Here is a 19358-nt window from a genome sequence, read left to right as displayed (position 1 = left end):
TGCATATCCCAGTTTGCAGTCCCAGTGCATTGTTATTAGAAGCTGCGCTGGATGCCCGAAAGTGTTAGGTCTCTGGAATCAAAATATTTAGGCGCAGAGGGTCCGTTTCCCTCTCAGCAGCTCCGAATTTATCTGGGCCGAGGGCATGCCGGTTACACCCCCTTCCCATGAGTCCCTGGGAGCCCCAGTGTAGAAATCGAATACCTCTGGGTTAGGATTCTCACAGATGGCGCCTGCCATGCGGTTGCTGCCTCTGCTGTTTTGCCGCCGCTGCCGCCGCCGCCATTTTCCGTGCAGGAAGACAGGGTGGGGAGGAAAAAACTCCACCCCCGGGCAGCACAGGGCTGAAGCCTAGTTCACAGTCCCAGTGCATTGTTCACAGTGCATTGTTATTAGAAGCTGCGCTGGATGTCCGAAAGTGTTAGGTCTCTGGAATCAAAGTCTTTAGGCGCAGAGGGTCCCTTATTATTTTTTAATTTTTTTTTTTTTTTTTTTTGCTTTTTGGGTCATACCCAGTGATGCTCAGGGATTACTCCTGGCTCTGCATTCAGGTATTACTCCTGGCGGTGCTCAGAGGACCATATAGGATGCTGGGAATCAAACCCGGGTCAGTTGCATGCAAGGCAAATGTCCTCCTTGCTGTGCTATTGCTCCAGCCCAAAAAGTTTAAATTTTTTCATTTAAGGTTAAACATTAAAAATACATATTTTATTTATTTATTTTTTATTTTACTGAATCACCATGTGGAAAGTTACAAAGTTCTCAGGCTTATGTCTCAGTTATACAATATTCAAACACCCATCCCTTCACCAGTGCCCATAGTCCACCACCAAAAACCCCAGTATACCTCCCACCTCCCACCCCCCACCCCCGCCTGTGTAACTGATAAATTTCACTTCATTTTCTCTTTACCTTGATTACATTCCATATTTCAACACAAAACTCACTATTGTTGTTGGAGTTTCCCCCCCAAAAAAACAGCCCTACTGAGAAGGAAGCATTTGATAATTAGTTTTCCGTTGCTGAGAATGAAGAGATATGCAGTTGTGCAGCCACAGTAGCAGCCACACGGTTTTGGATTTCTGTATTTTAGTATTTTAGTAATTAAGTCCAGGGAGATTTATGTTAGGAATTGCATCATTTCCCTTCCTGGGGCAGCATGGGGCGATGGCTTAGTTCACAGTCTAGAGACATGGCTGCAAGCCCTTGCTGGGACCAAAAGTAGTCTAGCTGGCCTCCAGATCTTGGTCTATCAGCAGCAAAGCGGCCGCACAAAACTGTGGCCACCCGGGTCGAATCTTGGCGGAGCATGAGCCAGTATCTGCCCTGGCCCGAGACTGCCCAAGTGTCCTGCTGTTTCAAGTTCATAACACAAAATAAAATACATACTTTAAGAAATCACCTTATGGTCCAGGTATTACACTGCTAGACATTATCCAAGAAAAATAAAAATAGGTTTTCATGAAAGTTATGAACATTTCAAAACATATTTATAATATTGCAAGTAAAAGCAGATTAAATATAATTCTTATGAATAATTAAACTGTGGTGGACTAATATAAGAATATTAGCAATACAAAGAAATAAATTAACACAAAAAATGGCAGAATCCCTAAAATACTGTGCAAGTGTGAAAGTAACTATACCATATAAACATACATTCTGTGAATCTTAGCATATATGTTAACAAATATCAACAAACCATGATGACAGAAATTGGACTGGGAGTCAGGATAGATACTGGCAGGGAAACTATAGAGGGAATCATCAGTGGTTCCAACAGGTCTCATACTTAGAGTGTAGTAAAGATTTCATGAAAGTACTTACTTGTCAAATTTTCCAAGCAATTCATTTACGATGTACACTATTCTTTGCTAAAATTGTATCCTAGTTTGAAAAAGTAAAATTCATGGAAGACTGAACTGTTTAAGTTACAAAAGGAGGAAACATTCTCAATTTCTGAGGATCTACTTCTTAATTAGGCTTTTTTTTAAAAAGTCATACTCAAGATATGATATATATGTTTTTAGACACAATTTTGTTTTCTTTTGGATAAAATGCTATAACCAAATACATAGACAGACACCTACATGCTAGCCAAATATTCAAAACTAGAGAGCAGGAGCTTATAAAATGGTACTACTTTTATTATTAAATTAACATGATAATGTTGCATTTGGTCAAATGGATGGAGCGATTTTGGCTTCTTATCTTCAAAACTATCTTGATTTAGGAATTTCTATACAAGCACTATGAGAGTTTTTCTGATTTTATCCTTATGAAAGCTTTTTAATAAAAACGGACTATATTTATTCATTAATATCATGGATATATATTTCATCATATTTTAATACCTACCAAAATTAATTTGGCACACTTAACGTTTTCTTCTGAAATGTTTGCTTCATTACGAAAGGGTCTGGTTGGAATTTTAACTATAAATTGGCTTCCTTTTTTTCTTCTAAAGAAGCACATATAGACTGTGCAATTTAATTCTATAAACATGCAGCTCTGTGTTCATTGTTGAAAATTCAAGTATAAATAAGACATGATCTCTGTTTTCAAAATGCTCATAATGAGCTCCAGTGATGGACAAGAAGATAATATAACTGCAGTAGTAGTTATATAAACAAAGAATTCAGAGAGACTGAGAAAGAGTTCTCTTTTGGAGGAAGAGTAAAAGAGTTATAGGAGGTTTCATGAATGAAATGATATTTAATATTTAAAAAATATGTGAGTGCTTGATACATTCACTCACCAAATCAGCTATCAAGCCACTATTTCTACGTGGTAGACATTTGGCCGGGTCTGGCATCTAGAGGGTGATCAAATCTCAGGTCTAGGGTACAAGTTGTCATTTTAAGAAGGAAGGAAATTGAGTTCCTGTCCACTTTACTTTTTCCATTTTAGTTTCTTTTGATCTCATTTTTCTAAAGTCACACACTAATGGAGCCTTTACATTCAATGAAGCATTTTTTTTATTACATTCTTTTTATTTCTTACACGATGGAGAAAATAATGGCTTAGTAAGTCAAGTGTTTACTAATTTTTAATGCTTCCACTTCTCATTTTTGCTGTTTATTCATTTACCTACTCAAACAAAAGTGATTAAGGTCCTACTGACTACCAGTGGGTGTCCAAAAAACTGGGATATTATGAATAAGGAAAGTGAGCATTAATGCCTACTAGAGAGAAAATAAAAATTCAAAGCCTATGTGAACCACGTTATAACTGAGGTTGAAGAAAAGTAGGGGGAATTAATTCTGGTGTAGAGGTTAGAGAATGAATCATACAGAAAGGGAAACTTGGGAATTTCACATTAGTAAACTGAAAAAGACACAACATATACAGAAAACAAGATGTGAAAGTGCATGCAGATCCCAGGAAATTGGCAGTTTGGGCCTGTGCTACCTTCCTTTGAAGGGCTGTTTAGGAATTGTGCTTTCGTCTCAAGCATAGAAAAGTGAATACATTTTCTTGTGTTTTTCTGATCTCGTATTGTTTTGTTCTAATATTGGTGCAGCTGATTTATTTTGTGTTTCTCAAGCAAAAATTTCTCAGTCTAATTCTTATTTACTGCATCTAACATGACAAATGGGCTGGAGCGATAGCACAGCGGTTGGGCTTTCTCCTTTCACGCGGCTGACCCAGGTTCGATTCCTCCGCCCCTCTCAGAGAGCCCGGCAAGCAGAGAGTATGGAGCCCGTGCAGCAGAGCCTGGAAAGCTACCCGTGCGTATTGGATATGCCAAAAACAGTAACAATAAGTCTCTCAATGAGAGACGTTACTGGTGCCCGCTAGAACATGACAAATAGTAATAATTTTATTTTAATATCCCCTATCTTTTGTTCCCATCGCTAAAGAAAAATATGCAGATAAGATTGCAATTATATCTTCACTTAAATATTCTTTGCAGTCTCTCATCTAAAACTTTTTTGTGCCAAATGTATCTCAGAACTCCTAATTATTTTTTGGACTTAAATAAAATTGTGCATGTCATGTTTTACACAGTACCTCCAGCAAGGTATGGGGTAGTAATCAGTACACACAAACACATTAGTTTCTCTGCAGTAAACAGTTAAATACTTACTTTAAAAGGAATGCATAAAGATTATAAATAGCTTGTATTAGTTCAGACCAGGTTTGCTGCCAAATGAGTTATGTGAAACATTTGGTTTGCAGCTTTTTGAATTTCAGAGTCGTTAATGAGTGACTGTGGGTTTGTATTGTGATTATCTTCATTTCATCATTTTGAAAACAGGTTTAGAGAGATTAATTAATTTGCTCAAGTTGCCTAGCTGTTACTAATGAAGCATTATATGAACCTAACAGGCTTACTATGAACTCTGCTCCTTACCACTGTCTTACATGCAACATCAATTACTTTACTTTTATTGAGTTGCCTTGATTTTCACTAGGGATGACCGGAAGGAAGTCAGAAAACTGAGTCTAAAGTACCAGTGTTTTGTTATGATCCTTTTCCTTTATATCATAGATGGGTTGCTCTCTGCATTATCCTGTTCCTCACTGCTGTTCTATTAGAATTCTGGATGTCAGATATCTCATACTAATGTGTCTCTTTCTTACAGTTATTTCGAACTATTTGTCTTGGACCCCACTTCTGACTCAAATTACCTGTCCCAACAATTTTCAACGTACAGTCTTTCAAAGCCCACTCTGCTGTTTTTTTTCCTCTGGACTCTTTCAACATCACTCTTTCCCGAACTCATAATCATTTATTTCATCAAGATCAACTGGGGTGATGCTCATTGCTAATTTCTCAATCTCTGATTTACCTATAACTTTAACATCTTTATCCCTTTTGGCAATGTGGTTCACTGAACTTATGGCACCATGCATTTATAATGCTAAAAATGCATATTCCCGGATCCAGCTCTGTCCAAAATCAATTTGAATCTTTGTAAGAGGACCTGGAAATGCACATTTTTCCAGGACTGTATGGAATGGTTTTTAAACACAGTTTAAGACCAACAGCTCTCTATGTGACAAAGCTCACAATTGTGCTTCCGATGGGATTTGCTCAAATGTTTGTAGGTATATTTATACACCTTGAACCATAAGACGAGAGCAAACTATAAATGCCTGACTTCTTACCCTAACAAAGCCATCTGAAGAAACATTGCTTAGGAAGTTTAATCAATTAGTAAGTGAGGCAAGCATAGGGAGGGTATATTAAATATATTAATTACTTAAAGATAACATGACTAATTTGGTCAAATCCTTGTTTCCATGACTAACACCTCATTCTGTCTCCATCTTCAAACAGTGCATTGTAATTGGTTTCTTCTGAATTTCAACTCTAATTTATTCTAGCCTGACCTCTAGTGAAAGATTAAGCAGAGTAACAACTTTACAACTTTACCTTCCAAATAAATCTTGTGTGTCTAAGGGAGACCATTATTTCTAGCAGATCTTTCTAAACAAGGGCCCATACCTTCTTTTGTTTTCTCTACTGCTTGGAAGCATTATAAAAAACAATAATAGTTTAAGGTGATGATAGCATGAGTTTATTTCAAGCACATGCATACAAATACATACACACATACACACTCACACACATACCAGCAGACATTAGGAAGGTACAATTGCGAACCCACCTGGATCCTAGATTCAGAGTGTTTTGATTCACTATCAGAGATATTAACCTAACCAGGAGAGTCACCTATTGTTTTAGTCATGTCTGCTTGCAGCAGAGAATGTAGGAGCATTAGTTGATTACTGAGCCATCTGCCGTTCCTTACTTTAGCGTTTTAGAAATGAATCACTAATATAATCACAGAGACAAAAATCATTTTTTCAGCAAGTTATCATGTTGAAAATTATACTTATGGTCTTGATGAAGACTGGACTTACCAAAATAAAATATGAATCTAGATTCAAACTATCAGAAAATCAACTTCCACTTATGTCATTGACACAAGTGTCTCCATCATTATCCTTCTCTTATTGGAATATGTAAGTTCTGAGTGAGTGGGGAAGTCCTTTAAAGACCAAATGGTGCAGTGAGCTGCAGCTACCTTTCTTTCTGTTTGCATAATGACAACTCACATTTGACACAACGCTTTTAGGGATGGCCATAAACTATCACATCAAAAAATATTTCGATGAGAATTTACATGGAATGAATGTAACATTATTTACGAAATTGTTTTTTTAGCTATGGACAATCTTAAGAAATTGATGGTCACTAATAAAGGCAAGACTGCAGACTCAGTTTATGATAATATGATTAGTTACATTAATAGTGCTGCTTAGGCACAGTCTTGCTAATTACAATATTAATGTTACCAGGTCTTTCTGTGTGATTGCCACTCATAGAGTCATTTATCAGTTTTTTTCTGGAATTTATGCTACAAAATTTTATTTTTTTTTCTCTTTTGTTTTCCATTGCTGGATTTGCGATCACATATGTTATTATTCATGAACTTTTTACTTTAAAAGATGAAAGTAGTATTTTTCACCATAACTAGCCAAACATAAGTCAGTTATATGACATTTCTCTTAACTCTTTCTGTGTCTCTAACCCTGTCATCTAAGGCAGAATATCCAGAGTTTTTGTTTTCCATTCTTTTTCATCTGACCTGTTTCAAGTTAAAATTCATTTGAATTATTAAATGCTTCCTTAAAGAATCTTTTTATACTTGCCTCTCCTTTTTTAAAAGTTAATTATTGATGTAGTGACAAGCTGAAAAGACTAGGAATTATAATTTTTTCCTCCCCTCATTCAGGACTAAAGAAATGTCTTCTGACAATGGTTGTCTATTTAGAATAATACAAAGGAAATACAAAGGCAAAATGCTGAATGTTGTTTTAGAAAAGATTTGCTAAAATCACTGTATTATACAAAATGTAAATGTAGTGTATATTTCTCTGAAAATAGCAGTTAGTGAGAAAGTTGGGACATAACCTTTCGAGCCCAGGTTTAACCACATATCAGAAGCAGTTACAAAAGATACTGATTAGATTTTAATTTAAAAAAAACTTCATCATTTTATTCAGGGCTCCAGTGATTTGATTGTCTTGAAAATAGAAAGGTAATGTTATAATTTCCAGAGCTTGTTAAAGAATAAAGAATTCTCCAACCTCCCACTGGAAAGAATGCCAGTCATCACCACAGTAAGCAAGAATTTGGAGGTGTTTCATACTAAAAACTTCAATCATTTTCATCTATATGACCTTGGGTTACATTGGTTTTATAAAAATGCAACTCACAGTCCCATAGCGTAGCGCTAATCAAAATGACTTCCTTCAAAATGACTCTACTGGGGCTGGAGTGATAGCACAGTGGCACGCGACCAACCCGGGTTTGATTCCCAGCATCCCATATGGTCCCCTGAGCACCGCCAGGAGTAATTCCCGAGTGCAGAGCCAGGAGTTACCCCTGTACAATGCCAGGTGTGACTCAAAGAGAAAAAAATATGGTTCTACTATAGAAATCATATCCAGTAGGCACTATTTCCTGTGAGCAAGATGGTAGGAGCCAAACCAGACGAGAAACAGAAAGGGACCAAAGCAGCTCTCCGGGAAGGCTGCAGAAAGCAGGCACATACCTTGCCAGTCAGGTCAGCAATGTGAGGAACTGGTTTTCCTTTCTGATGTCTTACAGTAGCCGGACTCTGCCCATCCCAGTCTTGCAGTTCCTCGATGCTTTTCAGATAAAGCAGGGCTTTGAGGCCAGTGCAGTAGTCCTCAATTACAGTGAAATCCTGATTCTGGACAGCACTGCAGACCTATAAAAGATGGAAAAGCAAACAATCATACACATAGCTAATCCTCCAAATGGACTCAAATTTCATTTATTCAACAAAATACATAATATGTACCAGGCATTGTTATAGTTAAGACAATTCAGTCACATCATCTGAGTGGTAAGGAAGAAACTGTAAAGGGGCACAGGGGAATTTTCAGCAACAACACACAACTTAAAACTTGATGATGTGGAAATATCACAAATATATGTACATTATGAAACTTACCAAACTGAACACCAAGTAGACACAGTTTATTTCATATCAGGTGAGAACTCTTTATAATTAGATATAATTAGAGCCAATCAGTTGAATTTCCAACCGAAGGAAGATCTTTACGAGTTCCCACTTTTCTGGGACGTACTACCTGAAGGCAGTTCTCATGCCTAAAAGTGTCAGTCATGCAGAGGCTAGGGTGTTTGTCACCCAATGAACTCACTTATAATTTACCTCTCCTTACCTCATCAGTTTCATCTACTATGGTTCTACGTTTTAGTCACTGTGTTCAAAATATCCAGATCTTATCCTCTTTGCCTCAAAGTTGCCACATTCTTTCTTTATATTAAGAATTTTTCATAAGATCTTCTCTGCCTAGAATGATGTGTGTGTGTGCATGCGTGTTTGTGTGTGTGTGTGTGTGTGTGTGTGTGTGTGTAGGGCATCAGGGATCAAACCCAGGGTACTACATATGCAAGGGATATGTTCTACTACTGAGCCATATACTCAAACTGCAAAACCATCATTTATTTACATTTTTTTGAAAACTTTTACACAATTACTTTCTTGATAGCTAATTTTCAAATAGATTGAAGCTTCAGAGGAGAAGAACCCATGTTTATCTTGGTCACTATATTATCTCCCAGGATTTGCCATTGGTTCCATGCTCCATTTATATTGAATTAATGGATATTTCAGAAGAGATATTTTTTTAATTTTAGTGACCATATTTAGAAATTTGAAACAAAATCTGAAATCAAGGTTTAACCCAATAAATTAGGGGTTTTGCACCACCAATATATTTCAGTATCTGTATAATAACCCTGGTTAGTTTTAAGAATTTGAATTTAGATGGAATACGTTTTGGTTGAGTTTTCAAAGCATCACTTTGATATTGACACCTGTAGACTCCATAGATTCATCTACAATTGCTGATAGGAGCCCTTCCCCCATCTTGTCCACCATTATTTAAGTTTTTAAATTTACAATATAGAACTCAACAAATTTATCCATCTGTCTTCCAGATGAACCCAAAGAGGCAGCTATTAAAACCAAGTAAATAAGTAAAACGAAGCTTTCTATCCTATTTACCCAGATCCTAAATTCTTATATAATCCATGGAATCTCACAATGATAACCAACAAAGAAAAACCACAACATACATGAATGAAAATGAGGAAATACCTAAAAATAGAAGAGTAAAACTGGTTGTGTTTCAGGGTCCCTTAAAACTTGGTGGGTATTTAATAACGTTTATTACAATCTTCATGTCCAGCATGCTACCTAATACCTAGACATTGATAGATTGTTGAGAGATTTAACAGCAAAAGCACAAAGGGATTGTAGGAAATTATATATATATGTATATATATTTGACTCTTTCTAGATACACATATATAAAGAAGGCAGAAAAAATACATATATATGCATATAATAAGAGTTATCAACAAAAATACATCATAATTTTGGACGTGTTGGTAAAAGGAGACAGATATAAACCTGGGAACATAAGTATTAAAAATTATATCAAGGTATAAGATCACAAAGAATACTAATCAGAAGAAATCTAAGGAGTACTCAAGGAAGCTGTCAAATTCTTCATGAAAACCAGTAGTATCAGAGCTGAAAAAGTGATCACTGGGTTTAGAAATCAAGACACCAACCATAATGTGCATTTATCTGGGAGAAGTTCTGCAACAGATGGATGAGAATTGAGTATCTTAAGATGTAGCGACAGACTGCCCTTAGAGGAATTTTGGCTCCAGTAAGAGAAAGAAGAGAGTTGGGGGTATAGGTAGGATGATTTTGTATCTTTTTATTTCTTTTTTAAGGATGATAATAGCTTTGTTTCAAAATAGATCACAGCAGGCTCCATGTTAAATTTCTGTCAAAACTGGTTGAATGATGCTGTGATCAGAATAAAACGATGTTCTATATATTATATAACACAATCCATGTTCTTATTTTGGCCAGGTACTCAATTAAACACATTTTAATTAATCATCTTTACATCTTCAAAATAATACTGATGTAGTTTTAAGTTTTAGCCCTGTTGAGCAGATAAGAAAACCAAATCTTAGAAAAGCTAACTGACTTGTCCTACGTAAGCCATATGGTTGGAAAGGGAAGGCAGGATTCATGACCAGACAGTTCAATATAACTAAGACATGATATTGTGAGAGGAAAAATGCTTTTTAAAGGAACTGAAATTAAATTTTTCTTTAAGAAGCTTGGGAGACAGCACATAATTTGCATGAGAGAAGCTGGGGTTCTGCACCACATGGCACCTCAAGAAACTCTCAAATATAGAATCAAGGAGTGGCCCCTAAGCATTGCTGGTGTGGCAAAACAACAAAAAGATTTAAAAAAAAGTGAGTGCAGGGGCTGGAGCGATAGCACAGCGGGTAGGGCGTTTGCCTTGTATGCGGCCGACCCGGGTTCGATCCCCGGCATCCCATATGGTCCCCCAAGCACTGCCAGGAGTAATTCCTGAGTGCAAAACCAGGAGTAACCCCTGAGCATCGCTGGGTGTGACCCAAAAAGCAAAAATAAAAAAAAAAGTGAGTGCAAAAATACCTTTTCTTCCAGCCATCCCGTGAATTAAACATATATATTTTAACAAAAGATGAAATGGGAGCAGCTCAATACGTTAGAGTGTACAGTACATATTTCTGATACAAGTGGTCCAGGTTCAATACCCAATACCACATATGTCTCCTGTGCACCCAACAGGAGTGAACCCAAGCAACAAGTCAGAAGTTGTCCCTGAGCATCAAGGGGTGGGGCAAAAAATACACACAAAATATGTAAATAAAATGAGTTAAAATATAAAATTATATTCAATGTAAATACACCTACTGTTCTGAATAATCTATACTACTAGATGAAAACTCAATGCTTCCACTCTTTCTTAGATAGTACTGTAGGAACAACAAACTCACACTAACCAAGCAGAAACAAAGCCCTGTCATTTCCTGTTCTGAAATGTAGGAAAGAAAACTGAATAACTACTAAATTCAGATATTTCCTAAAAAGACCATTATATGACACTTTAAAAAAATCTGTTTCTTAGGAGAAACTATCTGAGCATTTATTAGGCCTGTTATTGTTTTCTGGGAGTGACTTTTTTCCGGAACAATTATAAAAAAATAATCACTATAATTTCCTTCACAGGATTTTTGTTTAACTATATAAGTCAACAGATGCCTTATTTAAACCTCTTTCTTAACTGTGAGATTCTTTTACCTTTTTTTTTTCGTAGTGCATGCTTATGGGTATTCTTGACTATAATCTTATAAATAGTTATCCATATGAACATAAGAAATTAAGAGTTTGAAATATCACATCCTGTAACATGCTTTATGGAATGTTCATAACTGTTGTAAAGGCCTACTGATGAAAGAAACAGATATTTTGCAATGTATATATAGCAAAACTTAACATCCCTGATTCTTCTAATGAGAAAATACAAGCCTCACTCATACTTTGAATTTATAAATGTGGTGTGATTGGTAGATGGTAGAATCAGTTCAGTAATGCTGGAGCAAGGGAAATAGCACCTGGTGTATTTCAACCACAGAACACCACCATGGGGCTTCTGGCTGAAAAGATGACCTATTTCTTACTCTTTCCAGTGCTCTTCAGTCTGAAACGTTAGTAAGAGTCATATCGAGCATGTGAACAGGATATGGAACTGAAGGAAAAAGCAACTCGAAAATGGAAGCTAGATTGCTGCATTAAGGTAGAAACCCTGAAAGCTACAGTAAGACATGGTTGGACCCTTTAAAATACATTTCATCATAAAGCAAATGCGTACTATTTACTTTCCTAAAGTGAATACTTTAATTTCTACCTTTCGGGTAAGATTAAACATCAATTTTCCTGATAGAATTTTTGATAATGGGAACTTTGCACATTTTTGTTTTCTTTAAAACTTTAATGTGGACATAAATTATCCAAGGGGCTTATTAAAATGCAGACTGTGACTCTGTGGATTTGTGACAAGCTCCCAGGTGGTACTGATGTTGCTGGGTCACACTTAGAATAGCAGCAGGTTTTTAAGCTGCAGTAGGAATGAATCTCACTTTCCTTGAAATACTGTATGCAAAGCAAATATCTTTCAGACAAATAATTTTTCTGGAGTTTTACTATTAGACAGGAGCACCACTTTTATGTCCCTTTAGGGAAAGTACCACTGTTTCTGTTTTTTTTTGTTTGTTTGTTTTGTTTTTGAAATTGGCACGTCTAAATAAATGATGGCATTCTTTAAAATTAAATAGTAATAAAGCTAAGAATAAACCTTGAAATGTTAGCATACCACTGGGAACAGAGCTTTGTCCATGGGATCTGATGCTCAGGAAATGGATTCACTCAGAAAGGTGGCTTGTGACTGCCTAACCTTTACACTCTGCACAGGACTTTCGCTCAAAGGTAAATGATTCCTTTTAAGACTCCAAACATGTAACTGCTACTCCTAAATGGGTGCATTTTATATGAAATCTCTTAATTGTTTGTTTAATGGCTCTAATTGGGACTCTTAATAGCTGTTAACACGTTTGCTTAGTATAATTTGTAAATTCTTTATGGTGAGGGCTGGTTTACCTGCCTTCACAGCAGGGCATCAGGTGCCATTATAAGGATCATTGCCACCATTAATTATTTCCATAAGCATGCATAGCCCTATACAGCTAGCTACTTGAAACAGGGACCCTAGATTCTCAGAAGGATCAGTCATGTGCAGGGACTGGGCTGGTGGCAGGCCCCTATGAAGCAGGATTTGAGTTTTGTCATAAAGCTCCTCTGCCACCAAAAAATCTACTCAGAGGTCTGACACAGTGACTTAACTTTTCATTTTAAGTGCAGATATGTTCAATTCTATTCTGTCTGTGTAAAGCAACCATAAAAATTCCTAGGAAGTGAGAGGGCTAGGAGGGGTACTACTCCTTTCTCATTGAATGAGATTAACCATATCAACATTCAATTGCCTATCCATGGTAAAATTACATTTAAAAATATCCATTACATACATGATTTCTTTTTTTTCTTTTTGGGTCACATCTTGCATTATACAGCGGTCACTCCTGGCTCTGCATTCAGAAATTACCCCTGGTGGTGCTATGGGGGGGACCTTATGGGATGCTGGGAATCGAACCCGGGTTAGCCACTCGCAAAGCAAACGCCCTACCTGCTGTGCTATCTCTTCAGCCCCTACATACATGGTTTCTTTTAATATTTATAATCAACATAGGAGATTGGCAGAAGACAGGCTAATATGTTTACATAAAAATGCAAAGCATTTGAACTTGAAAAACTATTTCTCAAAGTCAAATCCAGTTACTTAACGTCAATTCAAGGATGAGAGTTTAGAGGTTAGGGGAATGCAGACAGAAGGTAGGCAGGAAACTTTTAAAGCTATCTCTTAGTTGTGATAGTATGGACAGCTTGTTTCATTAAAAAATTGAGATCAGAGGCTGGAGGGATAGCACAGCAGGCAGGGCGTTTGCTTTGCATGCGGCCGACCTGGGTTCGATTCCCAGCATCCCATATGGTCCCCTGAGCACTGCCAGGAGTAATTCCTGCATGCAGAGCCGAGAATAACTTGGGTGTGTCACCAGGTGTGACCCAAAAAGAAAAAAAACTTGAGATCAAACATGGGGTGGAGGGCGCAGTGGGACAGTGTAACAGGCAGGCTCTTGCCTTGCACAGTTGACCTGGATTTGAATTCTATAGAAGCAGAAAACCCTGGGCCTGACGTTTGTTTATAGGTAACAATGTAGTGCATATTTCACTTTAAAAAAATTCTGACGTTTTTAAAATAGGGATCTTCCTTCTGCCATATCAAGTAAATACAGGCTTACAATTTAAGTCCAAAATAAATCTCGAAAACTTTGTGATTCATTAGTTAAAGGAACATTGGAAAGAAACCATATTTAAGAAAAGGTGTGTGTGTGTGTGCGGGGGGGGGGGAAACTCCTTATTCAAGGGTAATAACTGGTAACTTTTTTTATATAGCTGGGAGTAGCTAAAAGGTTTTCTCATGAACAAGATACAGAGATAAAAAACTGAATAAAGAGAATTATCCGTCCAATTTTTAAAGTAGTTCCAGAAAAAAAAAGCACAAAATTATTTTATTATCTACCTTACTACTCTATTTTGACAGAGTTAAATTGTTTAAACTATGTCAAACATCCATTATATTTTATATAGTGATTTATAGCTTTCATAGCATGCTTTCAAAATGGGAAATATTTATATAGTCATTTGCAGGTTTAAAAAAATACATTGTTGGGGCTGGAGCAATAAAACAGTAGGTAGGGCATTTGCCTTGCACAAGGCCGACCCAGGTTCGATTCCCAGCATCCCATATGGTCCCCTGAGCACCGCCAGGGGTAATTCCTGAGTGCAGAGCCAGGAGTTACCCCTGTATAATGCCAGGTGTGACCCAAAAAGAAAAAAAAATACATTGTTGTGCTTAGGGGCCACATCCAATGGTGCTGGAGTGTGTCAGGGTTTATTCAGGGTCACACAACACTAGATATTAAATCTATATCCTTATACATGCAAGGCATGTACTTAACCACTTGAGCTAACCCCCCATCCTCATGATTTACACTTTTCAAAGTAATCTGAAAAATAATGCAAAATAAACATTTTACATGGTTTCAATTGGCCTCCTTATTTAACAAATTAGGAGATTAGAGAGACTGAATGATCTGTCCATGGACAGGTAGCAAATGGGAGGCATGTTAGCTTTGTTAGTCTCCATGGCTGATCCGAAGCTGTTTTCTACAGCTCCGCCTGTCAATTATCACCTTAACCCATTTAGCAGTTCTGAAAGGAAGACAGAGAAGGTGCTCTCAATTGTTTAGTAAGCAAGGAGATCATAACTAAACCTCGAAATCTGCGCCCCCATACAAAAGATTGTAAAGCTAGACCGACTGACCAGACTCAGATCTTCTGACTCTGTTCTTATTCCTCTTTTTATATTATTCCTTCTCTTATTCCTCTAAATTTCTGAACTGAAAGTTGATAACACTTCCAGAAGTAAGCATATATTTATAATTTGTATAAAATGTATCAAAATATTATTTAAAATTTATTCGTGAATAACAGCAGAAATATGTGGATCTTTTTAAATCAAAGTCTTAGTAATTGAATAATTGTGAGGTTTTACTACTAGAACTTAAATGCAGACCTCTGTTGCTGGGTGGAAATGCAGTCTCTAAGTCCATCTGTCTAGACCCACTGATTAAAACCACCAGATTCTCTGATGGCATGGAATCAAAAATTCCCCATTGAACTGAATTCTGAACAGTACAGAAACTGGTATACATTGCACAATGTTATTATAGCAATAGTTCCCTATATGCTTTCGGTTCTACATGAAAAAGGCACTGCTCACCAGAATTTATTAATAAAACACCCAGATTATAATTCTACAAAGATACAGGTGGAAAGATAGCCCCTGGAAAGAGAGCGCATAGGGAACTAGATGGGGATATATTTGTATATCCAGACATAACCACAAATCTTGGTATTTCTATCATATTAGACTCCATTTGTTGGGGCTGTACAACATCAAAGTCATGATGTCCCTCTATCTTGCATTTAGCAGTAATGTAACGGACTACGTGAAGAAATCAAAGTGAGAGTTTCTAAGTAGTTTCCTGGCAATTCAGACAGCAGGCTCTTTCATCTGCTCTGTAACTGTGGCAGTGCATTGATTTAAACTCCTTCTGAGATCTCAAATGCTTTTATACTCTTAGGTCTCTTAAGCAGTTTTTTTCCCCCCCAAAGTGATAAAATTCTAGCTTTCAACAGAATACCATCTTGTTTCTCCCAAAAGAAGAGGGCTTATTTAAGCTTTGCTGCTAAACTGCATAGGATCACTAAGTAAAATAGTTGTCCAAATGCTATTCTATTAAGAAATCTGGCTTCAAGTTCAAATTCCGATGTTCTGACCATGAAAAATTGTTTTTTTTGGGGGTGGAAGGGAACAATAAACAAATAGTCCCACAGATTTTATATTCAAAGACTCAGTTAACAAAAACCATGATGGATCACCTGCTTATTAATTCTTTCAAAATGTTGCTTTTTAATTATAATTCATTGATAAAAATCCAAGGGCATAGGGCTCACTTATCTTATTTTGTATTAATCATATATTTGTCAATCATAGTTGTCCATTTTCTAACCTTTTAATTATATATTGTCTTTCAAATTCCAAATATATGAGTTCCCCACTTAAGCCAATAAAAAAGGGATTTTATGGACCTTGAAAGGCTATTTTTCAAAGTTCTTATGTGGTTATTCTCCATCTGATTAATTTCTAAACCCAAGTTTCAGCTAAAAGCAGATTAAAGAGAACAACGTGTTTCCAAAATACTTTTTTTCTAGGATTCAGATTACATTTGCGCAAAAAATGAGCGATTCTCAAAGCACTTTCTCCAAGGCAGCCCCACAACTGACTGATGACGATGATGACTACCACTGCTACTATTCAGAAGAGCCCTTTGGAACTGATCTATGTTGTATGTCAAGGGTGACACACACTTGTCTGAATATTTCCTGGCCTGAGGGGATAAAGGTGGCCTGCAGGTAGATGGCCTCATTCCATTGCTTGTATGTATCCTTCATAAAGTCAGCTCCAAGTGGATTTACATCTCACTAATAACCTGAACCAAGCCAATGATAGCAATAATAATAAAAATACTAAGACACAGCATTTCCCTGCTTTGTATGCAGGGAAAAAATAAAAAGGGTGAAGAAGTTATAAAGGTAAGTCCAAAGAATGAAATTTCAACCCTGTTTCATCAAAGACATTGCAATGACAATCCCACATTAATTTCCCACATTAATCACCACAAGTCTACAAATACTGAGGCAAGACCTGGAGACCTTTGTACACCACACTCCAGGCGGCCCACTCTTTGGAAATGGGTTGTCTGTGGATATTATTTGAGAATGCTAACCACTTTGCTGTAAAGGCAGTGGGAATTTTCCACTAAAAAAACTATCCTGGGCTAATGCTGTGATACAGAATTAGTTACTGCAGTGTAATTTTCAATTACTCTGCAGTAACCCAGGTGGTGGTGCAAGGATTTACATGCAGCATTGTGCAAGCTCAGCACCTCCCACTATCAAAGTGGGCCAAGGAAAAGAAACTAAACATCTAAACAATAGTGATTGGATGAGTATAATCCATAATTTTAGGCAATTTCTCTTCAACAGAGTCAACACAGCTGGTGAAACTTGATTTACAATATCGTTTACTTAAATGCCACATGGGATTGGATGACATAAGAAGAAGCCAAAAAGCATGGAGATGAAAGTCTATTGAGGTAAAATAACCTACGGAAATTTTTTTTCAGGGCCTTGAAGATGGATAGAGGTATGTGGTTATTCAATATATAAGCAGGCATACAATATTCCAGGAAGACCAAATTTGCCTACAATAAGAAAAAATGTTGCAACCATGAAAATAGCACCCCAAGTAAGACTATCAACCATTTTAAAACTCAAATTTACAATTACTTGAGGATTTTATTATTTACATTTACAATTACTTGAGGGTTTTATTATTAAAAAAAAACAAGTTTGTGGAGTAGAATGTGGCTGTCATCTAATCAATCAATAATTTTGACTGAGTTTGCCAATATAGTCTGGGTCACAAAAGTTATAGACAGTTCAGTTGAGTAAGCATGAATAGTCTATGTAAATAGTAAGTGCTGTAGACAAAAAAAAAAGACAACCAATGTTCAAGCTTATAAACTAAGAGCTCAGTGCAAAGCCTGTGTTTTGAGGCAAAATAAAAAGTGTTGTAGTTTTAATATAGTGCCTTGAAAATATAGGACTAGAGAGATAGTACAGAGGGTAGGGCAACTGCTTTGTGTGAGCCCCATCCAAGTTCCATCCCCAGCATCATTTATAGTCCTGAGCCCCACCAGAAGTGATTCCTGAGCACTGTTGGGTATGGATCCCAAACAAAAACAAACAAGAAAAATAATGATGACTTGTTCTAAATTTCTTTAGAGGTAGAAGATGTGAGGCTCACACAGTATGTGATTTTTTGGAAAAGAAAATTAGGGATATAAAGTGGAATGGTGTATATTTTTGTTTTATTCTTTCATTAATGAAAATGAAGGATCTAATAATAAAATGTCCATCCTTCTGGGTGAAAATATTGACTGCTGGAACATATTACAGATGAAAGAACGCAATGACCAAAGAAATAACTGTATTTGTGCTCTTCGTGCTAGAAGAGGATGTATCTTATGAGTTGTGAGTATATTAATGAATCATGAAGTAAGAATCATGAAATCCCATTGATCGTCCATTTCTCGAGTGGGCTCAGTAACCTCTCCATTCGTCCTATCCCTAAAATTTTAGAAGTCTCTCTCGACTTGGCCCTCCCAACGATGTTGCACTGGAGGCTCTTTCAGGGTCAGGGGAATGAGATCCAGCTTGTTACTGGTTTTAGCATATGAATACACCATGGGAAGCTTGCAAGGCTGTCCCATGTGGGCAAGAAACTCTCAGTAGCTTGCTAATTTCTGCCAGAGGGAGAAGTAGGCTATAAGCTATCGCCCTGCCGCAAAGCGGCCGCTCTCTTCTGGAAGCTTACTTATAAGTCTCTGGATGTTGGCCGTTGATGGGATTACACACACCTGTGTTCCTCTGCCAGTACCTTCATGTGTGAGGCCTGTCCGAACGTGTGGAGAGGGGCCTCGAGCATGGTTGTGGATAGGTTCCAGTAGTCTTCAGACTCCAGGACCTCTGCTCAGGGTGGGGAGGGAAGCTGGAGCCTGTCCCCTCCTCCGAGGGGCCCCAGGAAAGACAGCCAGGCATGTGGGCAAGAGTATATTAACATGAAAAAAAAAACAAAAAAACACTAGTAAAAGTTCCAGATAGAGGAACTTAGAAGTGGGTGCTTAAAGGTGATCATGTCATTTACCGTCTAAGTCATGATGCTTCAGAACAAACAGGAAAACTACTAATGAAAATATCAAGACAACCAACATAAACTGAAAGTGTCCTGAACAAAAATAGATCCTAATCTCCTCATTTATTAAAGGTCATTTCATTTCAATTAGGATTCCAGGGATGGGACAGAAGGGTTAGCAGGGAGTAGGGTGTTTTCCTTGCAGGATGCCAATCAGGATTCGATCTCTTGCACCACATATGGTTCTCTGAGACCCATCAGAGGTGATCCCTCTCTGCAGAATCGAGTAGGCCCTGACCACTTGTGTGACCCCCGAGCCCAAACTAATAAAAGATCTATGGAACACTTTTGCTTGCTTTCATGGCACACCTTTAAAATGCCACCACTTTTCATTTGGTTCACTATTTTTGACTATTCATGAACTTACTCTG

General features: G+C 37.2%; 1 protein-coding gene across 1 annotated transcript in view; it reads right to left on the bottom strand.

Moving 5' to 3' along the window:
• The window catches only part of DPYD (dihydropyrimidine dehydrogenase), a 980594-nt gene that overhangs the window by 135027 nt on the left and 826209 nt on the right, over positions 1-19358 (bottom strand). The window contains exon 20 of the mRNA XM_055145227.1: positions 7572-7751. Coding sequence (XP_055001202.1) covers positions 7572-7751 — 180 coding nt within the window. The remainder of the gene's footprint in view (positions 1-7571; positions 7752-19358) is intronic.

This window comes from Sorex araneus, chromosome 8, assembly GCF_027595985.1.
Source record: "Sorex araneus isolate mSorAra2 chromosome 8, mSorAra2.pri, whole genome shotgun sequence".
Lineage (NCBI taxonomy): Eukaryota > Metazoa > Chordata > Mammalia > Eulipotyphla > Soricidae > Sorex > Sorex araneus.
This window is presented reverse-complemented; position numbering and strand designations above follow the sequence as displayed.